This window comes from Lepisosteus oculatus, chromosome 23 (genome assembly GCF_040954835.1).
Source record: "Lepisosteus oculatus isolate fLepOcu1 chromosome 23, fLepOcu1.hap2, whole genome shotgun sequence".
NCBI classification, from domain to species: Eukaryota; Metazoa; Chordata; class Actinopteri; order Semionotiformes; family Lepisosteidae; genus Lepisosteus; species Lepisosteus oculatus.
Genome location: NC_090718.1, coordinates 9,890,741 through 9,906,565, shown reverse-complemented (window position 1 = coordinate 9,906,565; position 15,825 = coordinate 9,890,741). Strand labels below are relative to the sequence as shown.

At 39.3% G+C, this 15,825-nt stretch overlaps 1 protein-coding gene across 6 annotated transcripts in view; it reads right to left on the bottom strand.

Annotated features, from left to right (window-relative positions):
- Positions 1 to 188: 188 nt before the first annotated feature.
- Positions 189 to 15,825, bottom strand: part of LOC102684295 (neural cell adhesion molecule 1) — a 353,088-nt gene continuing 337,451 nt past the window's right edge. For 3 of the 6 annotated variants that reach the window (XM_006642289.3, XM_015337758.2, XM_015337760.2), the window contains 4 exons: positions 12,726 to 12,933; positions 12,083 to 12,199; positions 9,016 to 9,693; positions 189 to 3,764 (listed from right to left, as the gene is read on the bottom strand). In XM_006642289.3, the coding sequence (XP_006642352.3) occupies positions 3,644 to 3,764; positions 9,016 to 9,693; positions 12,083 to 12,199; positions 12,726 to 12,933 (1,124 nt within the window). In that variant the 3' untranslated portion in view covers positions 189 to 3,643. The remainder of the gene's footprint in view (positions 3,765 to 9,015; positions 9,694 to 12,082; positions 12,200 to 12,725; positions 12,934 to 15,825) is intronic. The other 3 variants (XM_069182977.1, XM_069182979.1, XM_069182978.1) reach the window with 1 other exon arrangement.

Genomic DNA, 15,825 nt, shown 5'->3' with positions numbered 1-15,825 from the left:
AATATCTGGAAGGTCATGCTCCAAGAAATGTTTGTAATTTCAGACTTCGCAACTCATGATACTCTAAAACAGGTCTTTTAAATGTGCAATCCTACAGTTGTTCTGAAATTCATACTAGATTTAACCAAAATACTGCAGTATCTCTAGAATACAGTACTGCTAAATAGGTAAAAGAAAACACTTAAACCTTTTTTTATTTTGTAACTTTTATTGAACACAAGTATTTCTGACAGAATGCAAAGTCAAAATTTTTCGGTTAGTACTCAGTATTTACACCAGTGACAGTGGAAAGAAAGGTGGTACCAATGTTTCACTCAGTAAAAAGTTGTATACAAGAGAGAAGGCCCCCAAAGCAGGGAATGCTGGGTAGGAATGACAATGGAGGTTTCTTGGAAATTTGACATGGTCCTCTTAAAGGGATGAGGCACCTGTCCTTTTCTATATATTTATACATAAAAAAGACTCACTTAGACTAATTGTTAAGACTAACATTTGGCTTTCCATTATGAGATTAAGATTTTATTCCTTCAAATTCATAGACTTCAATTTTGTCAGTCAACAAATTCATGGCACAATATGCAAGTTCAAAGGCTTGTGTAAACTCGCAAAAACTTGGTCCCATATTAATGGCATTTGAACAAAACATGAGAAATAACTTCTGGCTCATATGAATACGGAACTTAACTGATGTAATGATATACGCTTGTATATATACAGTATATAGAGAGATTTGGATTTTGCATTGTTAGGAATGGTATGGAATCATATCAAAAGAAATCATAAGACCTTTCCTCACCGTCGCCCATTTTATAGCAAAGTAAGCCTGCATTGCTGAGCTGAAGTGCATGATGCCTCTTATGTAAAAATGTATGCAAGAGGCTACAGCAAGTAACATTTAAAAAAACTGACTAACAAGACAAGCTTCAAAGGCCTTTTTATCTTGGAGCATTATAAAGTCTCAATCTCAACAAAGTGCTGCAGATTTTAATCCAGGACTCAGACCCCAGTCATATAGTTGAGTCAGTAAGAGCACAAATTCTTAACAGATCTTCTTACGAGGACTGGTCTAGGTGATCTACTGTATAATCACTATCCTCTGCAGTACTCCAGAGATGTAAGAGCATATACTGTAGCTGCCAGAAAATTAGTTCAAGCACAACGGGTTAAACAGAATAAGCACTCCAATTCACCATGGTGTTAAGTCTTTTTCAACTCTTAATTTCTCCAAGTGCAGCTCTATCCAGATCTAGCTTTTCCGAATGCTTTTACTTGTGACTTCTCACAAATTTAACTAATTAACAGCAAGCCGGAGATGACCTCTCTAGACCTTGGAAATGTTACTCTGTGAAAAAGCTTCAGTCTGTGTGACAAGTAGGCATAGACAGCAAGCCCTTTTAATGAAAAGAACAAGTTACTGAAGACGATTACCTCCATTTTCATCCCCAGAGCCTAATATATGCAAAAACACATTGAGCAAAATGACAAGACCAGTATTTTCACAGTTTGAACTTACAAACTAGCGACACCATCAGTTATCGTTACCTTGACTGCACACATAGACACTGAAGTGAAAAGGCCCTACACAGGTCAATATATCAGAACATTGGGCTGCAGTCTTGGACCATCTGTTTCTCCATTACAGGCAAACACTGAAGAAAGTGGAATGCATGCCGCAACAAGAACAATTTCGAAGGCATTTTCTTCCTCGTTTCCCCCTTTTAGTGTTTTTGATGTCTTTTGTTTTCTTAAGGAACAATTTTTTTTCTTAACTATTCTCTAAACCTTTCACAACCAAACTATGTCGATTTTTTTTTCTTTTTTAAATACTATGACAGAGAACACATTTTATTCACACTAGGATATTCACGCATTCACAGTGCACAAGCTTGCAGTCTAAATGAAGAAAAAAAGTTCTCAGAAGTGTACTGTACAAAACAAAATAGGGTTGGTCTACAATTTTAACATGGAAACCCCTATTCCACAGTAGAATGTTATGGTTTAAATAATGAATTAAATCTGGTATTCTTTCTCATATGTATAAAAAGAGACAAAAAATGTCTATTTTCAGATTGCATCTTTGATTGAGTTAAACAATAGCAGATAAAGCTGTAATTATGGATTTTCAGCAAGATTAAAATGGGCACTATTTTCTTTTAATAAATAAGCTTTTCAAATATCAGATCAACTTGTTTTTTTTTAAACAGGCCTTAATGGTGTATTTTTACCCTTACTGTAAACAAAGGCAACCTGTGTTTTTCCTTTCCTCAATCATTGTAAGGGGTCTATTCTCTGCAAAGTTTAAAGCCTGGCTTGATATTATTTTTTTGGATCCTACCTGCATCTCACTGACAGCAAAGCTACTGCCATTAAAGATAACGGACACTAATACCTTGAAGGTTTGTACTGTACCAATACTGCTCCTGACTACAGCACTAAGATGGAAACAGAAGTGTGAAAGCATCCCCTTTCACTTTTTCAGTTGACTTTTCTGTCACAGCTGTTATACTTAGTGTCCTTCTGCTCTTTGAGAGCATTTTTATGGTAGGCTGATTACATGTAAAACCTCCTTGGACCCTCCTGAATTACAGGCAAAATATCAGCATAAGACACAAAATGGAAAGACATGGAGAGAGATGGACAAATGGCAGAATATATATATAATGACACCTGTCTAAATGCAGCCTAATGGTCTGTTTTTAAGTAATTTTTAATTGTTTAAAATGAACCCCTTTCCCCTATTTCTTCTTGACAACTTGTCTATCCCTTTTTTACATAAGAGCCTAGCAAGGTGTTCATAAATGGGAGCTAGCAGAGAATAAAACTGTAAACATACTGTATTTCAAAACTAAAAATAAAACCCTTTGCAAAGCAAGCATGCTAATGATCTAAGCTCTAATGCTAAACCCAAAAACATTATGATAAAAAAATAATAAAATAGAAGGCAGTTACTTTTACACATTTTTAAACACAAGAAAAAAGGGTTAAAACAAACATACCCATAACCCATTAACATTGGAAATAAAAAAATGGCAAAAAAAACCTGCATGAAAAAATGAACACTGCAAATTGATACACACATATATATGTATGTATACAGTATGTAATATATAACAAACCAAACTTTCTCCAATCCTTCATTTAATGATCATCAGAAACAATGAGTAACAATAAAATTCTACGCCTAGAGTAATGGAGTCTGTGCACAACAAGTAAGGACTGTTTCTTTATAAACCAGAATTTCCCATAGTTATCTGATCCAGCTAATGAGGTGACATACTGTACGTTTTCATTTGAAAGACTATCATTCCAGTGCTTTTCCTTCTTAAGCGAAAATTCTACCAAAAGCACTGTTTAAAACCAAGCCATTTGTACCATCTCAGTACCCTACAGCTACACAGTGTACAGTACCAGTTGAAGGATAAGTCTCTTTTCCTTTCTTTCTAAACTTGGGAGAATGAGTGGGGGGAAAAAAGAAATTGCAAGTGCACGAGTTGATTTCTTTCTACAATTCTACGAACAGGAGCATGTTTCTTGTTCTGAAAAATAATAAAAGACACTGAAGAAAAACTTTTTTTTAATTTTTGTTGGATGCTCTTGTGACATTTTGTAGGTCTGTGACTGTGGCGTTTTCCTGTTTATTAGATCATGCTTTACTCTCATTTGCATTCGTTTGCGTGGCTTCGTTAGGCACCGTCTTCACTTCTGACCCAGTTTTCTTCACCTCTGTTTCCTCCGGTTTACTTTTATCATCTACAGGGACCTTCCTGTGAAGAGACAAATTCATACAGAAACAAGGGTTTTTAAGCAGTTTGAATCCTGAATACTGTGACAGTCCTGTAACACATCTTAAAGTGTATGCTGAATGCATGTTGCATCCCCAAAAAAAAACAATCTCTACCACAAGATTCAACACTCTGCAGAGAAATGTTTGCCTATAATTGTTCACCAAGAAATTAAAAGCAAATCAGGATGTAAAAAAACAACACTCACACAAGTAATGGATTTATGTTAAATGACATAAAAGTAAAGTACATCCAAGACACGCCTTTACTGACATCCTACACCTAATCTACGCTGATAGGCTTGGACAGAGAAGACTATGAGAGGACCTGCAAATTTCAAAAAAATAAACAATAATATACCAATCTGGGCATAAGTGGAAGCTATAATACATGGAAGTACTTGTAAAAATTAGAACAACAGGCATTTCATGCTCCAAAGCATTGTGGAAATAGGGAACAAGACACCCAGCAATGTTACTGAAACTAATATCCTTGTTTCTTTAAAAAAAATGTCTGCTTGAGACCCTTGGATCAATTAACTACTACTAAATGGGTTAGATGGGCCTAAAAGCCTCCATTCATTTGTAAAGAGTATTAGATTCTTATATAGATGGTAGCTGCAATGTCCGATGGAGGGCCGTCTGAGCAAAGAATGCTAGGAGGGAAAACAGTTGTTTTTATACCTAAGTGGGCAAGTGATTTGTAGAAGCTGGGGTACTACCCCTCTCCTGACCTTTTGTTATTAAAATCAAAAATGATAAAATTGCTGCCTGCCCATTTCTAGACCTTTTCAGGGGTCTGAGTTGTTCTTAAAGGGCAGACTATGTTCACAGAGTTCTACAGTAGCAGAGGAAGGACTGTAGTGTGTTGTGCATTGAAACACACACAAACTGCAGTACATAACGCATCCATTCGGTCTTAAAGTAACAAAAGCATTTTTTACTTTAAATATTACACCTCTTTGTAAACAAAGATCTAAAGACTTAAGGCATGGTAATCAGATGGAACAGTTTTGACTGATGAAACTGGTAAATGATAATACTTGTGTGGCACCCTATATTTAGTTCACACTTATTTGAGAGTCTGAGGCATTTATTTTCTGTGATTAAAAAATAGAGGTAAAGGCAATACCTGGATCACTAACCATAGCTGAGGATGGGTAGCACTTTTAGACTATACTTTTTAAACCCATTTCCAAAAAATCTGAAATAGTGTAACTGATGTAGAAATATCTCATTAGAGATCCTACTTTCTTGTGTATCCACGTCCATGTTCCGATGTGAGATTTTAGGATATCCATAAACACAGCTCTAAAAGCTGTACGCTGCAAGTCATTTTGCAACCCTGCAGTGCTCCTTCAGAGAGATGCGGATTTTCCTAACCACAAATCCTATGAAGAACCAAAAGACGTCATGTGCTCAGAAAGGCCACGTTTTGTTTCTGCTCTGCACACCACAATACTTGCACAATCAGGTTTTTTTCTCATTAGTAGCATCTTGGAAGTGTCTGGCTCCATGCTCACAGTTTTCATTCGATTCATCCTTCTATCATTCCATTTTATGAGACACTTCAACTCGTTTACTGCATGACCATAGCCGAGGCTTTCTGAATTTAAGACCTGAGGAAATGGTGGAAAAGTGCCATGGAACCTGAGCACCTGTGTTTTATGAGGACATGCTTAATAAAAACCTGCTTACTTCACAGGTAATCACTATGGCAGATAGTAATCACAACAGTAGGGAGTCTATCAAAGATAAAGGATAAGCACATCAGTAAAATGCTGACCTTGATCCTCTGCAGAAAAATGTTATGTCTTAGTGATCTCTGCATCGCCTGTTCTTATGCCTGAATTTCAGAGATCTAAATTGCTTGGCTGATGAAGGATGCTGATATGGAAGCAAACAGCTGATAAGCTGAAGCGGTGCCATACAGTACAAATGTCTTACAATACATCTCACATGAGACAGCTTGTTCAATTCTGCTTTGGTGGCATGCTGGGGGATCCCCCCCTTCATCTTATTTGAATTACTTTTCGGGTGAAGAAGAAGCGGTCTTCTTTATTTCCTAACGAGATTCTCACTTTTGTCATACTGATCATTAGCGGAATCTCCTCAACGTGGCCAAACAGCATTACTTCTTCAATGAAACAGGTTATACTATTCAGAAAAGCTGGCTGTCGTGTCTAAAAAACATACCCGACAATCAACGCTACACACCTCTTTTAGTTCTCCTATCTGTTAGTGCGACCTCATAAAATCTGTCCACAGTGAACTTTATAAAGCTGTCGAGTACTCATTTTAGCCATTATGTAATTATCCTTTTGGAGGCTCTATCATGGTGTCTTCTGCTGGCAGAAATAAAATGGAAACAAAAGCACTAGACAAAGAAAAGGGCTGTTGCCTTGGTGTCAATGATTAAAGGGGATGCAGCACAGTACTTCACCAGGATCCCATTCTCTTGGTGATAGGATTCACTTTCCACGCAGGGAAAGAGGCACAAGAGCCAAGGTGCTTGATGTGAGACGTGACAGGAAGACAATGACTGCAGAAAAAGAGGCACTGCAGTACAATCCATTTACTTGCAGAAAAGAGAGGGAAACAATACATCTTTTGCAAATACAAAAAGAAGGCCTTGTTCTTCCATTGAAAGCTGAACTAAAATGTCCTAGGGCCTGATAAAACTGGCTCTAGTAATTACCAGTCCTCACCAACACAGTCATCAGTGCCTGGTAGAGACACTTACAGTAAATGTATCAAGCTTATGCAACATTTCAAAGCTGATTTACTTCCCTTCAGAATCATCTTTGATTTCCTTTCTCGTCTTCTCTATATTTTTACTTCCAATGTTTTACAAGCCTTTCCTGCCTAATCAGCAATAAATGGCAATATTATGCCTCCCCAAAACATTTTGACTGCTGTCCCTTTGTTCCCCTGAAAAAAATAAATAGAATCCCTGCAAATAATCCTTATTTCACTGTACGTGACTGTAGTAAATCCTGTGTATCTAGTATTTTGTGCATTTTGTTTACATAAAGTGTAAGCCACAGCATGTTGGCAAAGTATGAAACATGTCAGGAGGGTAGAATACCTACAGTATATGTGCAGAAGGTTGTTCTGTGTGGTGTGGTTGATTCTTACAAACAGCACTTTGAAATAAACGTCAAATTATATTTTCTGCAAAAAATACTAGGATAGGTTACTGTCACATTTTTCTTCCCCACCCCCCCAAGTCAGTTCTGCTCTGCTTTAACACTGGCACTATTGCAAAGCTGGTCGATAAATATTTTTATCATGTTTTTTTGGTGGGTGTTAAAAAACGGGGAACACACACGGCTTATACTTTCATTTATATTTGAATGCTGATGAAATTTAATTACTATTTTGCAAAAATATTTTTACAGTATAAAAAATAAAAATTACTTATTGTTTCCCTGGGTTTCAGAGAACGGTAACAAAGGGTAGCTAAATGGCTGAATGCTAAGATCAATCATAAAGGAATTCATCAAAGCTGTAAATCCTTAGCACAGTCCTTGTCAGAACTGTCAAGTTCTACTGCACTCTCTGCCAGGAATCTCTGTATCCAATACTGTTTTGCCAAGTAATATTAATAATGTCACATTATCATCCTCTGAAATCTGGTCACGTCCAAAGGCGTGTTCATTTCCTCTTTCTGTTTGGATCATTTCTGAATGTGCCAACTTTACATTGCAAGACAGAGAACATAATTTGATTCATTAAGCACGGATGTGCGTGAGGAAATCCCTTTTATAATGTTTTCTATCAGTCTCGGGGCGGTGTCAGTATCTGTGATAACACTTCAAAAATCCATTTGATGCTTCTTAGAATACATTTCAGTAAAAAGGATTTCTAATGCCTTGATATTTTATTTAGTCATGCTGAGAAAATATTTATCTGGTTGAATGAAAACATTATACGGTAATGCCTGCTTCCAGGCATATCTTCTATCTAAATCTCTGTTTTTATTGGGAAAAAAAGTAACTTGGAAACAAGTCTGAATGAATAGTAGCTCAAGGGATACAACACTTAGAAAAAATGGGAAAAATGAACATTTACAGACAAATGTGATTGTTTAGACACACACCAATTAAAAATTAAAGATAATCTTGTTATAAGAGCATTCTGGGAAACTTTAAAGTTGCATTACAAGAAGAGCAACCTAATTAATTCTAGTCCTCAAGGTTAAAGGAGCTCTTTAGTCTGAGCAAAGAAAACTGTAAAAAAAAATGTTTCAAATATGTTTTAAAAATACTAGATAACTCAATGGACTTCTTACACATCGACAGCGTGACTAGTGGTTCTTAAAACTAAGGGGAAGTGAATTTTAAATTGAGAAAAAAAGCACATCTTTACACATAGGGTTGTAGGAGCCACTTGACTAACTCTGGGGGGCAATGTTAACCTGTGAGATGCCAAGAAATACTGTAAGCTTAATTCCCAGATAAAAAAATAAAAGAAAATTAGGAAAATGATAAACATTTAAGGAGTGGAGTTTTCTTCTCACGGATGCACACACCCCTGTTCAGAGGCTTCATAACTGAAATGCCTTATTTCTAATTCCATTTTACTTTTCAGCTTGAAACTAACTGGTGCTTGTTTCTTTGCGGCTGTACCCCAGGCTGCGTTGCTGTGATCTGGATGGCTTTTCTGTGAGCACAAAGCTATTGGTAAGCTATCACTAGCCACTACATTTTGCACCGCTACCTACAGAGAAATACATTTGTAAATATCTAAGATTTATATGGTGGGGTGCCAAGTTATTCACTTTTTAAATGCGATATTTTGGATAGAAAAAATAAAGGGCAACTAAGAAGTGCAAACCACAAACTTCCTTTGGCAGATCTGCCACAAAAAAAAAAATCCCGCGGCACTTTCAAAGTGGAAAAAACGTACAGAATGTAGTCTGGAATAACATATTTCATCTCTGTGATTTTTGGTCATCAGGAATAGAGGATGTTTAGGATGTAGTTATTACTTAAGTATCAGGGGAAACAAACAGCTGCTGGTGTGTCGCATTGCCGTTACTCGAGTATTAGAGACTCCCTCGGCCCTGGGACTAGTTTTCATGCTCAAGCAGAGGTGTTAGTGGAAGAAAGCGCGGTCACAACCTAGGACACACACACACACCAGAGTGGACAAGACACCAGGCAAGGCAACACAAACAACGCCACAAAAGGCACAACCCACACACAACGAAAGTCTAGGAGAAGCCATACTCGTCCTGGGCCGGAGCAGGCGGTACAGCGGAGTCTGCAGGGGCTGCAGCAGGCTCAGCAGTCTGCTTGCCAGCCACAGCGGGAGGAGAAGCAGAGCCCAGAGCAGCGAAAACATCCTTCGCAAGATCAATGCCCGAGGTCTTGAAGGGTCCTCCGTCAATTTGAAAGTCCTGGTTTGCCGCGCTGTCCGTGACAGCGGGACTCTTCGGGCTCGCGGGGTTTGCGACGGCCTCGGCGGGGCTCTTCGCCACGCTGGTCTGCGCCCCCTCGTTCCCGGGGCCCTTTGCGGCTTCGGGCTGCGGAGGCTCAGAGGCGGGGGGCGGGGCAGCCGGGGCGGTGGGCACGCTGGGAGCTTTAGGAGCGTCCGCAGCGCTGCCAGGGCCGCCCGGCGCGGGGGCGTCACTGAGGTCGACCAGAGGGGCCACCTGGGGGGCAGCATCGGAGGCGGCGGCGGCGGGGGGCGGGGCGGGGGTGGCGACGCCTGCTTTGGGCGTGCTTGCCTGCTGGATGGGGGCAGGTTTGGGGTCTGCGGCTGGGGCAGTTGTGCTGGAGGTGAGGGTGGTGGTCTCACTAGTGGGGCTGTTTTGGGCCGTGGCGAAGGTTTCAGTGACAGTGTCAGAGTTAGTGGCAACAGAAGGGAGCATGTCCTCGACAGTAGCTGTGGTATCAGCGGGGTGCCTGTGAGGATAAGGAGTAAAAGAGAAAAAAAAAAGACAATATAGCAGCAGTGACAGGAGGAAATAAAAAGAGAAGGAGTGTTTCAAAGGCACGAGCATACATGGTGAGGGAGTGCAGCATGCAGTTATAAAAGCACAGAAGTAAAGCCCGAGAAGGTGAGCCAACCGAGTTTTCAGTCAACGGCTGTAGAAATAAAATGATCGCAAAGGCAGAGCAAGGGGGTTTTGCTTGCTTAGATCCAGGGAGCAGAAATAAACAGGGTTAGGTGCAGCCACAAACAAACTGCCAACGCAAACTGGGCATTTCTCTTTCTTTTACGGCAAACGTAGCAATCCTTATGTTGCTACTTCACTAAATATCTCTTGTGTATGATTATTGACAAAGCAATTCCTTGCTACGATTCGCAATGCTTCCAACAGAATGAAGAAGTGAAATTGCATCCTGGAACTGAAGAGGAATCTTTCTTCCTTTAGATATCGTGGCTTAAGGGACCTTTCTCACTTCTCCAGGAGGAAATAAAAGACTAATTTAACTCTCAAAACTCCCAGTCTATTTTGCTGTTTCTCATTATATACTTGTTTTTGAAAAATAAGATGGAATGAGATTCCTGTAATGGAATGTTATATTTAGATTTCTGTTGTTTGATGGAAGCTGCTATTCTCTTTCTGTAAAAAAAGGGTGATATTTCTCCTTCCTACTAAGACAGCATCACAAGTTGAGGTTTTTGAATTCATGTGTCTGTTGACAGTCTATATGTCTGTGACTGTTAACTTCCGTGATGACAGTTGCTCTGTGGGCTACACACTGATAGGTATGTTGATAAGGGACAAGGGTGGGTGACACTCATGATATTATAGCTGCTTCACAAAGATTCACAACCCACAAATGAACAGCAAACGAAAACGAGGAACTACAGGTGCCAAGGCACTCGGTAGTAACACAGGTAACTCAGTTTTACTGCTAACATTCAGCTGTAATTTCCTGGTATGGCTTTCACCTGGTGGAACAGAATATTAACCCCTCTTCAGTTTCACTTACCAGCAGTTTTTGCTTTAATTTAGCATCTCTAATCATAATATTTTGTTCAGTTTGCTCAATTTAGAATTAACAACTGTGTATTTCTTCAGTCTTAGTTCACGGCTAAGATCCCTGCCATCCAGGGGAGCACAGCAGACGTGCCCACTTTCAAGACGTTTTTTTTCTTAGACGCGCCACAAGTAACACAGCCCCACCCTGGGGGCTCGTTGTCAGCCGGAGGAGAGGTGCGTCTTTCAGCAACAGCGCTCTGTGCCTGGAAAGGGGTGTTCGCTAAGAGCTGAGAGAGCGCTGGGTTATTTATCGCACCCATCCCTCGACAACACCACCTTGGGGGAATCCCAGTCACAGTCAGTGACGAGACGCAGAATTGAGCCTGTGATTTTACAGCTCCACCTGTGCTCACACAAGTGCCTTTACTGGCTGAGCCCCTCAAGAGGGGTTTTTGATATCACTCTGTCCTTATTAATGGGCTCACATTAACAGGACTGAGCATTCGACTGGCCTATTACCCCCTGCACCCATAAATTCTATCTCGTCTTCCCTAATTCTGGATGAAAAAGACGATCTTACACTTTCATTTGAAACCTACAAATTAAATCTGATTATATTGCAGTGGGCAGGTTAAACCTCGTGATGATGTGCAGAATGCCAATAGGGTCCAGTGGTTGTGAGCCACTTGACTGACTCCACGGGAAATCACAAGATTTCCAGGAACAACAAGACCACAAGAACAACAACCTCTTTGGAAGCCGTCCGGTTTTTCTCTAGCTGTTCTAATAGCCCTTTTCCACTGGCACTCCCAAGTCACGCAAGCCCGCTGTGGTACAGCTCCAGATGAGTTTTCCACTGGCTGTTTTGGTGTCAGCCAAGTGTGTACCAGCCTCTAAAACTCCAGCCCAGCCACCTGAGTACTGCTGAGTCGCAAGGCCAGGGGGCAGTGATGAAGCATGTTGCTTCTAGAAAAAAAGAGGGGAGGTACCGGGTGGAGTTGAGGAATAGTCCTGGGCTGCTGAAGAACTGCAGGCTCTTCATCCAGAAGGTTTCGGAACTCAGAAAACGGTGTATGAGCGAATGCATTTGGATTTCACAAGTAAAGGGCACATTTCTGCCACTTCTGAGAAGATGGAAGCTGGTGCTCTTTCCTACTTTTCTCTCCTATAACTCTCCACATGCTCTGCATGTGACATCAGGCCTTGCACTTTGGTCCCAACCTGCACTGGACATCTGCGGAGAGTTACAAGTTTGGTACTGGCTTGGGTTGGGTACGCCAGTGGCAAAGGTGTATAAGAGATGATCCCTGGAAGGTACTGTCGAGTAACTGAGGTAGCGAAGAGCAAGGTATGGTGCTTACTCAGGTTCAGTCAGTGGGGTGGTCTCATTGGGCTCTGTCTGTCCCCCGCCATCATGGTTTGGGGTGCGCTCTTCCTCTGTTCGCACCTCCACAATAGGCTCCTTGGATTCATCTTTCCTGCAAGCAAACAGTGTACAGTATGTGTAGGAATTTTGCTTTTTTAAACACATTCACTAAAAGCTCCAGGGTACAAGAAACATTTATAATTAGGAGAAACAAACAGTCACGGGGTCAGTAATTTAGGAATTTAGCTTTACTAGTTCAACTGATAAAGAATCACCTCAAAAACACAGTAAATAAAATTGACTATTATGCAGAACATAAGATAGCATATAAGATTCCCTTTGATTTCGATAAACCATTAGTTACGGTCACAATGGGGGTTTCATATATTCAAACTCTGAAATGTACTGTATCTTTGCACACAAGAGGAAAAAGGGATTTGCGCCAGGAAAGGAGATAAAAGAGGAAAACACCTGTTAACATTATCTTTCCCCTGGCTGAGATTTGAAGGATGGCAGTGCTTCCTGTTGAGTGCTCAGAACGAAAGTTTGATGCTGTCTCTGCAACGTTTCTTTTGTGGCACGCAAAAAGCGCGATTTTCCCAAAGATGGCGAAAAAACACATGGAGCCGGTAACTCACGAGAAAGCCGCCTTCCCTTCCTCTATGTCCTTGCCCTTAGCTCCGGGTCCCGACTTCCCACAGAAGTTGACAGCGATGCACATGAGCAGGCCGCACTTGTTCAGGAAGTAGCAGGTGACGTCCACGACCACCAACAAGATGACAAACACGACAATTAGGATTCCCACGATGGCTCCTGTGCTCAGCCCTGACCCACTAGCCACAGAATCTTCAGGGTGAAAGAAAAAAAAAACAGAGAAACATGATTTTCAGTAAGCAACAACAAATCCCGTAATCCCGTCTGAGATAAACTCTTCAAATGTTAATTAATCTAACCAAACCAGATCTGGAGACATGCAAGTCCATACACAAAATATTAACTTGGTAACAAATGAGGCTTGCTTCCTTAGAAATATACAAGAATAGATACAATATTTTGAGTCTGCCTCTGATACTTGTTACTCAATATGTGAAAATCAGGCAAGATTCTATATGCTACTGTCTATACCAGTTTAATTAACTGTAACATTACACAATTAAATATTTTAGTTTAGAATTTAGCAACCCTCTGTAACCAACTAGATTGCAAACAACTGAAACAGATTTGTGATTTTCAAACTGAGCGTCTTGTCTTTTGCATCTGCATTTGACTTGAATGTGTTTTTTTTTCTGTACTATTGAACATTCCTGTTATAAAGAAAGAACACTGATGTGTTATAACCTCTTGGAAGAATATGTGCTAGAACAATCTGCAAGTGACAGTAACTTAGCAAGAAACATAAAAAGGTGTTCATGTTTTAAGTGAAGGAAAATACAAAATACTTACCGCAAATGAATACCAAAAGTTTAATTAATGCTTGATAAAAAAACCTTGCTACAATACATGCATTTAATGCTCATAAGTAATGCACACAACAGTGTGCATTTGCATTCCTGAGAAATGCATGTTTGTTTAAAAAACAATAGTATAATCACTAGGTGAGAAAGAACCACTCTTACTATCTAACAGTAGGTACGAACTTGAAAAAAAAACATTTTCATTTTGATATTATAGGGATCCAATAATATTTAGATTTTTGTGATTTTAATGTTACCCTTAATTACTTTTAATGCAGGACTTGCTATCCATGTGGGCAAAGAATTACAGTATGTAAGGATTATATAACCAAACAACTGAGCAGTTTTAACAAGTTACTGAAGAGGTTTCGCACCATTTCCAGCCAGAAGTGTGCTTAAAGAATGTGTCTGTTACACATAGTGTGATACTGAAACATCAAGCATATTCCACTTGGTGTAACTACTCAGTGCAAATCCATTCAATTTTGTTGGTGTCCTTTCATATCCCAAAGAAACACTATCAAAAATTACAAGACTATTATTAGTTATAGCCTGCAAAGGTCCCACAGTGTGAATTAATTTTTATGTTTTCAACATCAGAAACAAAAAAATACAAGGAAGACAAGAGTAAGGTGAAAACCCCAGACAAAATAAACACAAAGTGTCATCCAAGTCGAACTTTCTCCTTTTTTTATTAATCTTTTTTTAACCCAAAATCATTTTGGGTTATTAAATTTCTAACAGTTTTTTGTGTGTTTCTCGAATACACAATATTGAATTTCGGCATTCCCTGTTCAGACACATGCATCTGCCTCAGCACGGAGCCACAGAGTTCTAATCACCAGGATGTGGAGTGAGATAAGGTTGGGAATTGAAAAAACTGACTTACTGCATTTTGAAGATTCTTGTACATGACACTTAAGTGTGCATATTAGATATCCCGTCTGAACAAAATATATCCACAGCAAAATGATGATACAATCGCCTTTTGTGGCCAATTTGTATTATTCTTTGCTTTTATTGAAGTGTGATTCTGCATGAATATTTCAACCAGAGGAACTTTTCCTCCTATTTTAGGACCATACGTTCTCACATGCTACACTTAAGGAACGTTTATGAAAGACATCACAAGGTTCCCCTTGCAGTTGTGCTAAAAAGACCCACTTCAGTTCTCATCTCAGTCTCCTGAAGAAAACAACGTACAGTACAAGCTCTTGTTCAAAGACAGGTAAGCAGAATATATTTTAAAAACCACAAATCTACTCATTACTGCTATTAAAGTGCTTTGCACTGTCCATGTTTGTCTAATCCAATTAACAAAACTGTAACTTGGCATAAAAGAACAAAAAGTCAATTAGAATGATGTTTTTATAAGTAATTTCAACTAGTAAAATACTGTAGTTAATTGTGCGCAAACTATTTCTTGGGTGTTACAGCTCTTAAATGTTGTATCAAGCTCCATTTGTATCAAGATTTAATCATCTAATTGCCTAAAATTAGAAGGGAAGCACTTCTTTTATTCTAGTTAATCTACATGTTACAAAAATAATTCAACAGTTTATATTTCATCAGGTGAATGTGAATCATGACATGTTTCTCATCCATTGTTGCAGTGTGCATTAGCAACGTGTGAACATCATACATTCAAGTCTCATTTTCAATTCATTGTTGAACACAGTATCAGGGCCTTTTGTTCTGGCTGAATTTAGTAAAACATAAAGGTGCTTACGAAAGACAGAATATGCAAATGTTGCTAATAAACGGTCCACTGAGCCTACAGGCAACGGTATTCTGTCTGTACAAGCTACCCATACAATTATTTTAATGCAATTGCTGCTAAACAGTTAAGTTGATCTTCAAGAATGCCTTCCAGCAACTACATTTTCTCATCTTGAGTCAGTAAAACACTTAATTATTCATAGGTTCTCCTTCCTTTTTTTGTAAAGGGCTAGAGATGGTAAAAGCCCATTTGATCAGTAGTTTGCATTTAATATGAACATTAAGGGGAAATCTGAGAACATATCAGTGAGACTTGCACCTAAGGGGTATGACTACTTCAGTTACAGTACAGTACATGCACACAAACCACAAAACAAAATTCTGTATCTGTCAGTTCTTACAGGTGCAAATCTTATCAACTGTTAGACACAATGCCTTTTACTGAGCCTGTAAATACCCTCAAAAAGACTAAGGCTTTCATTCACACATTTTCTGAAATAAAATGACATATGTATCCTACAAAATGAGGCTTCAATAAATGTTGATGCAGCCAAGAATCAAGTGT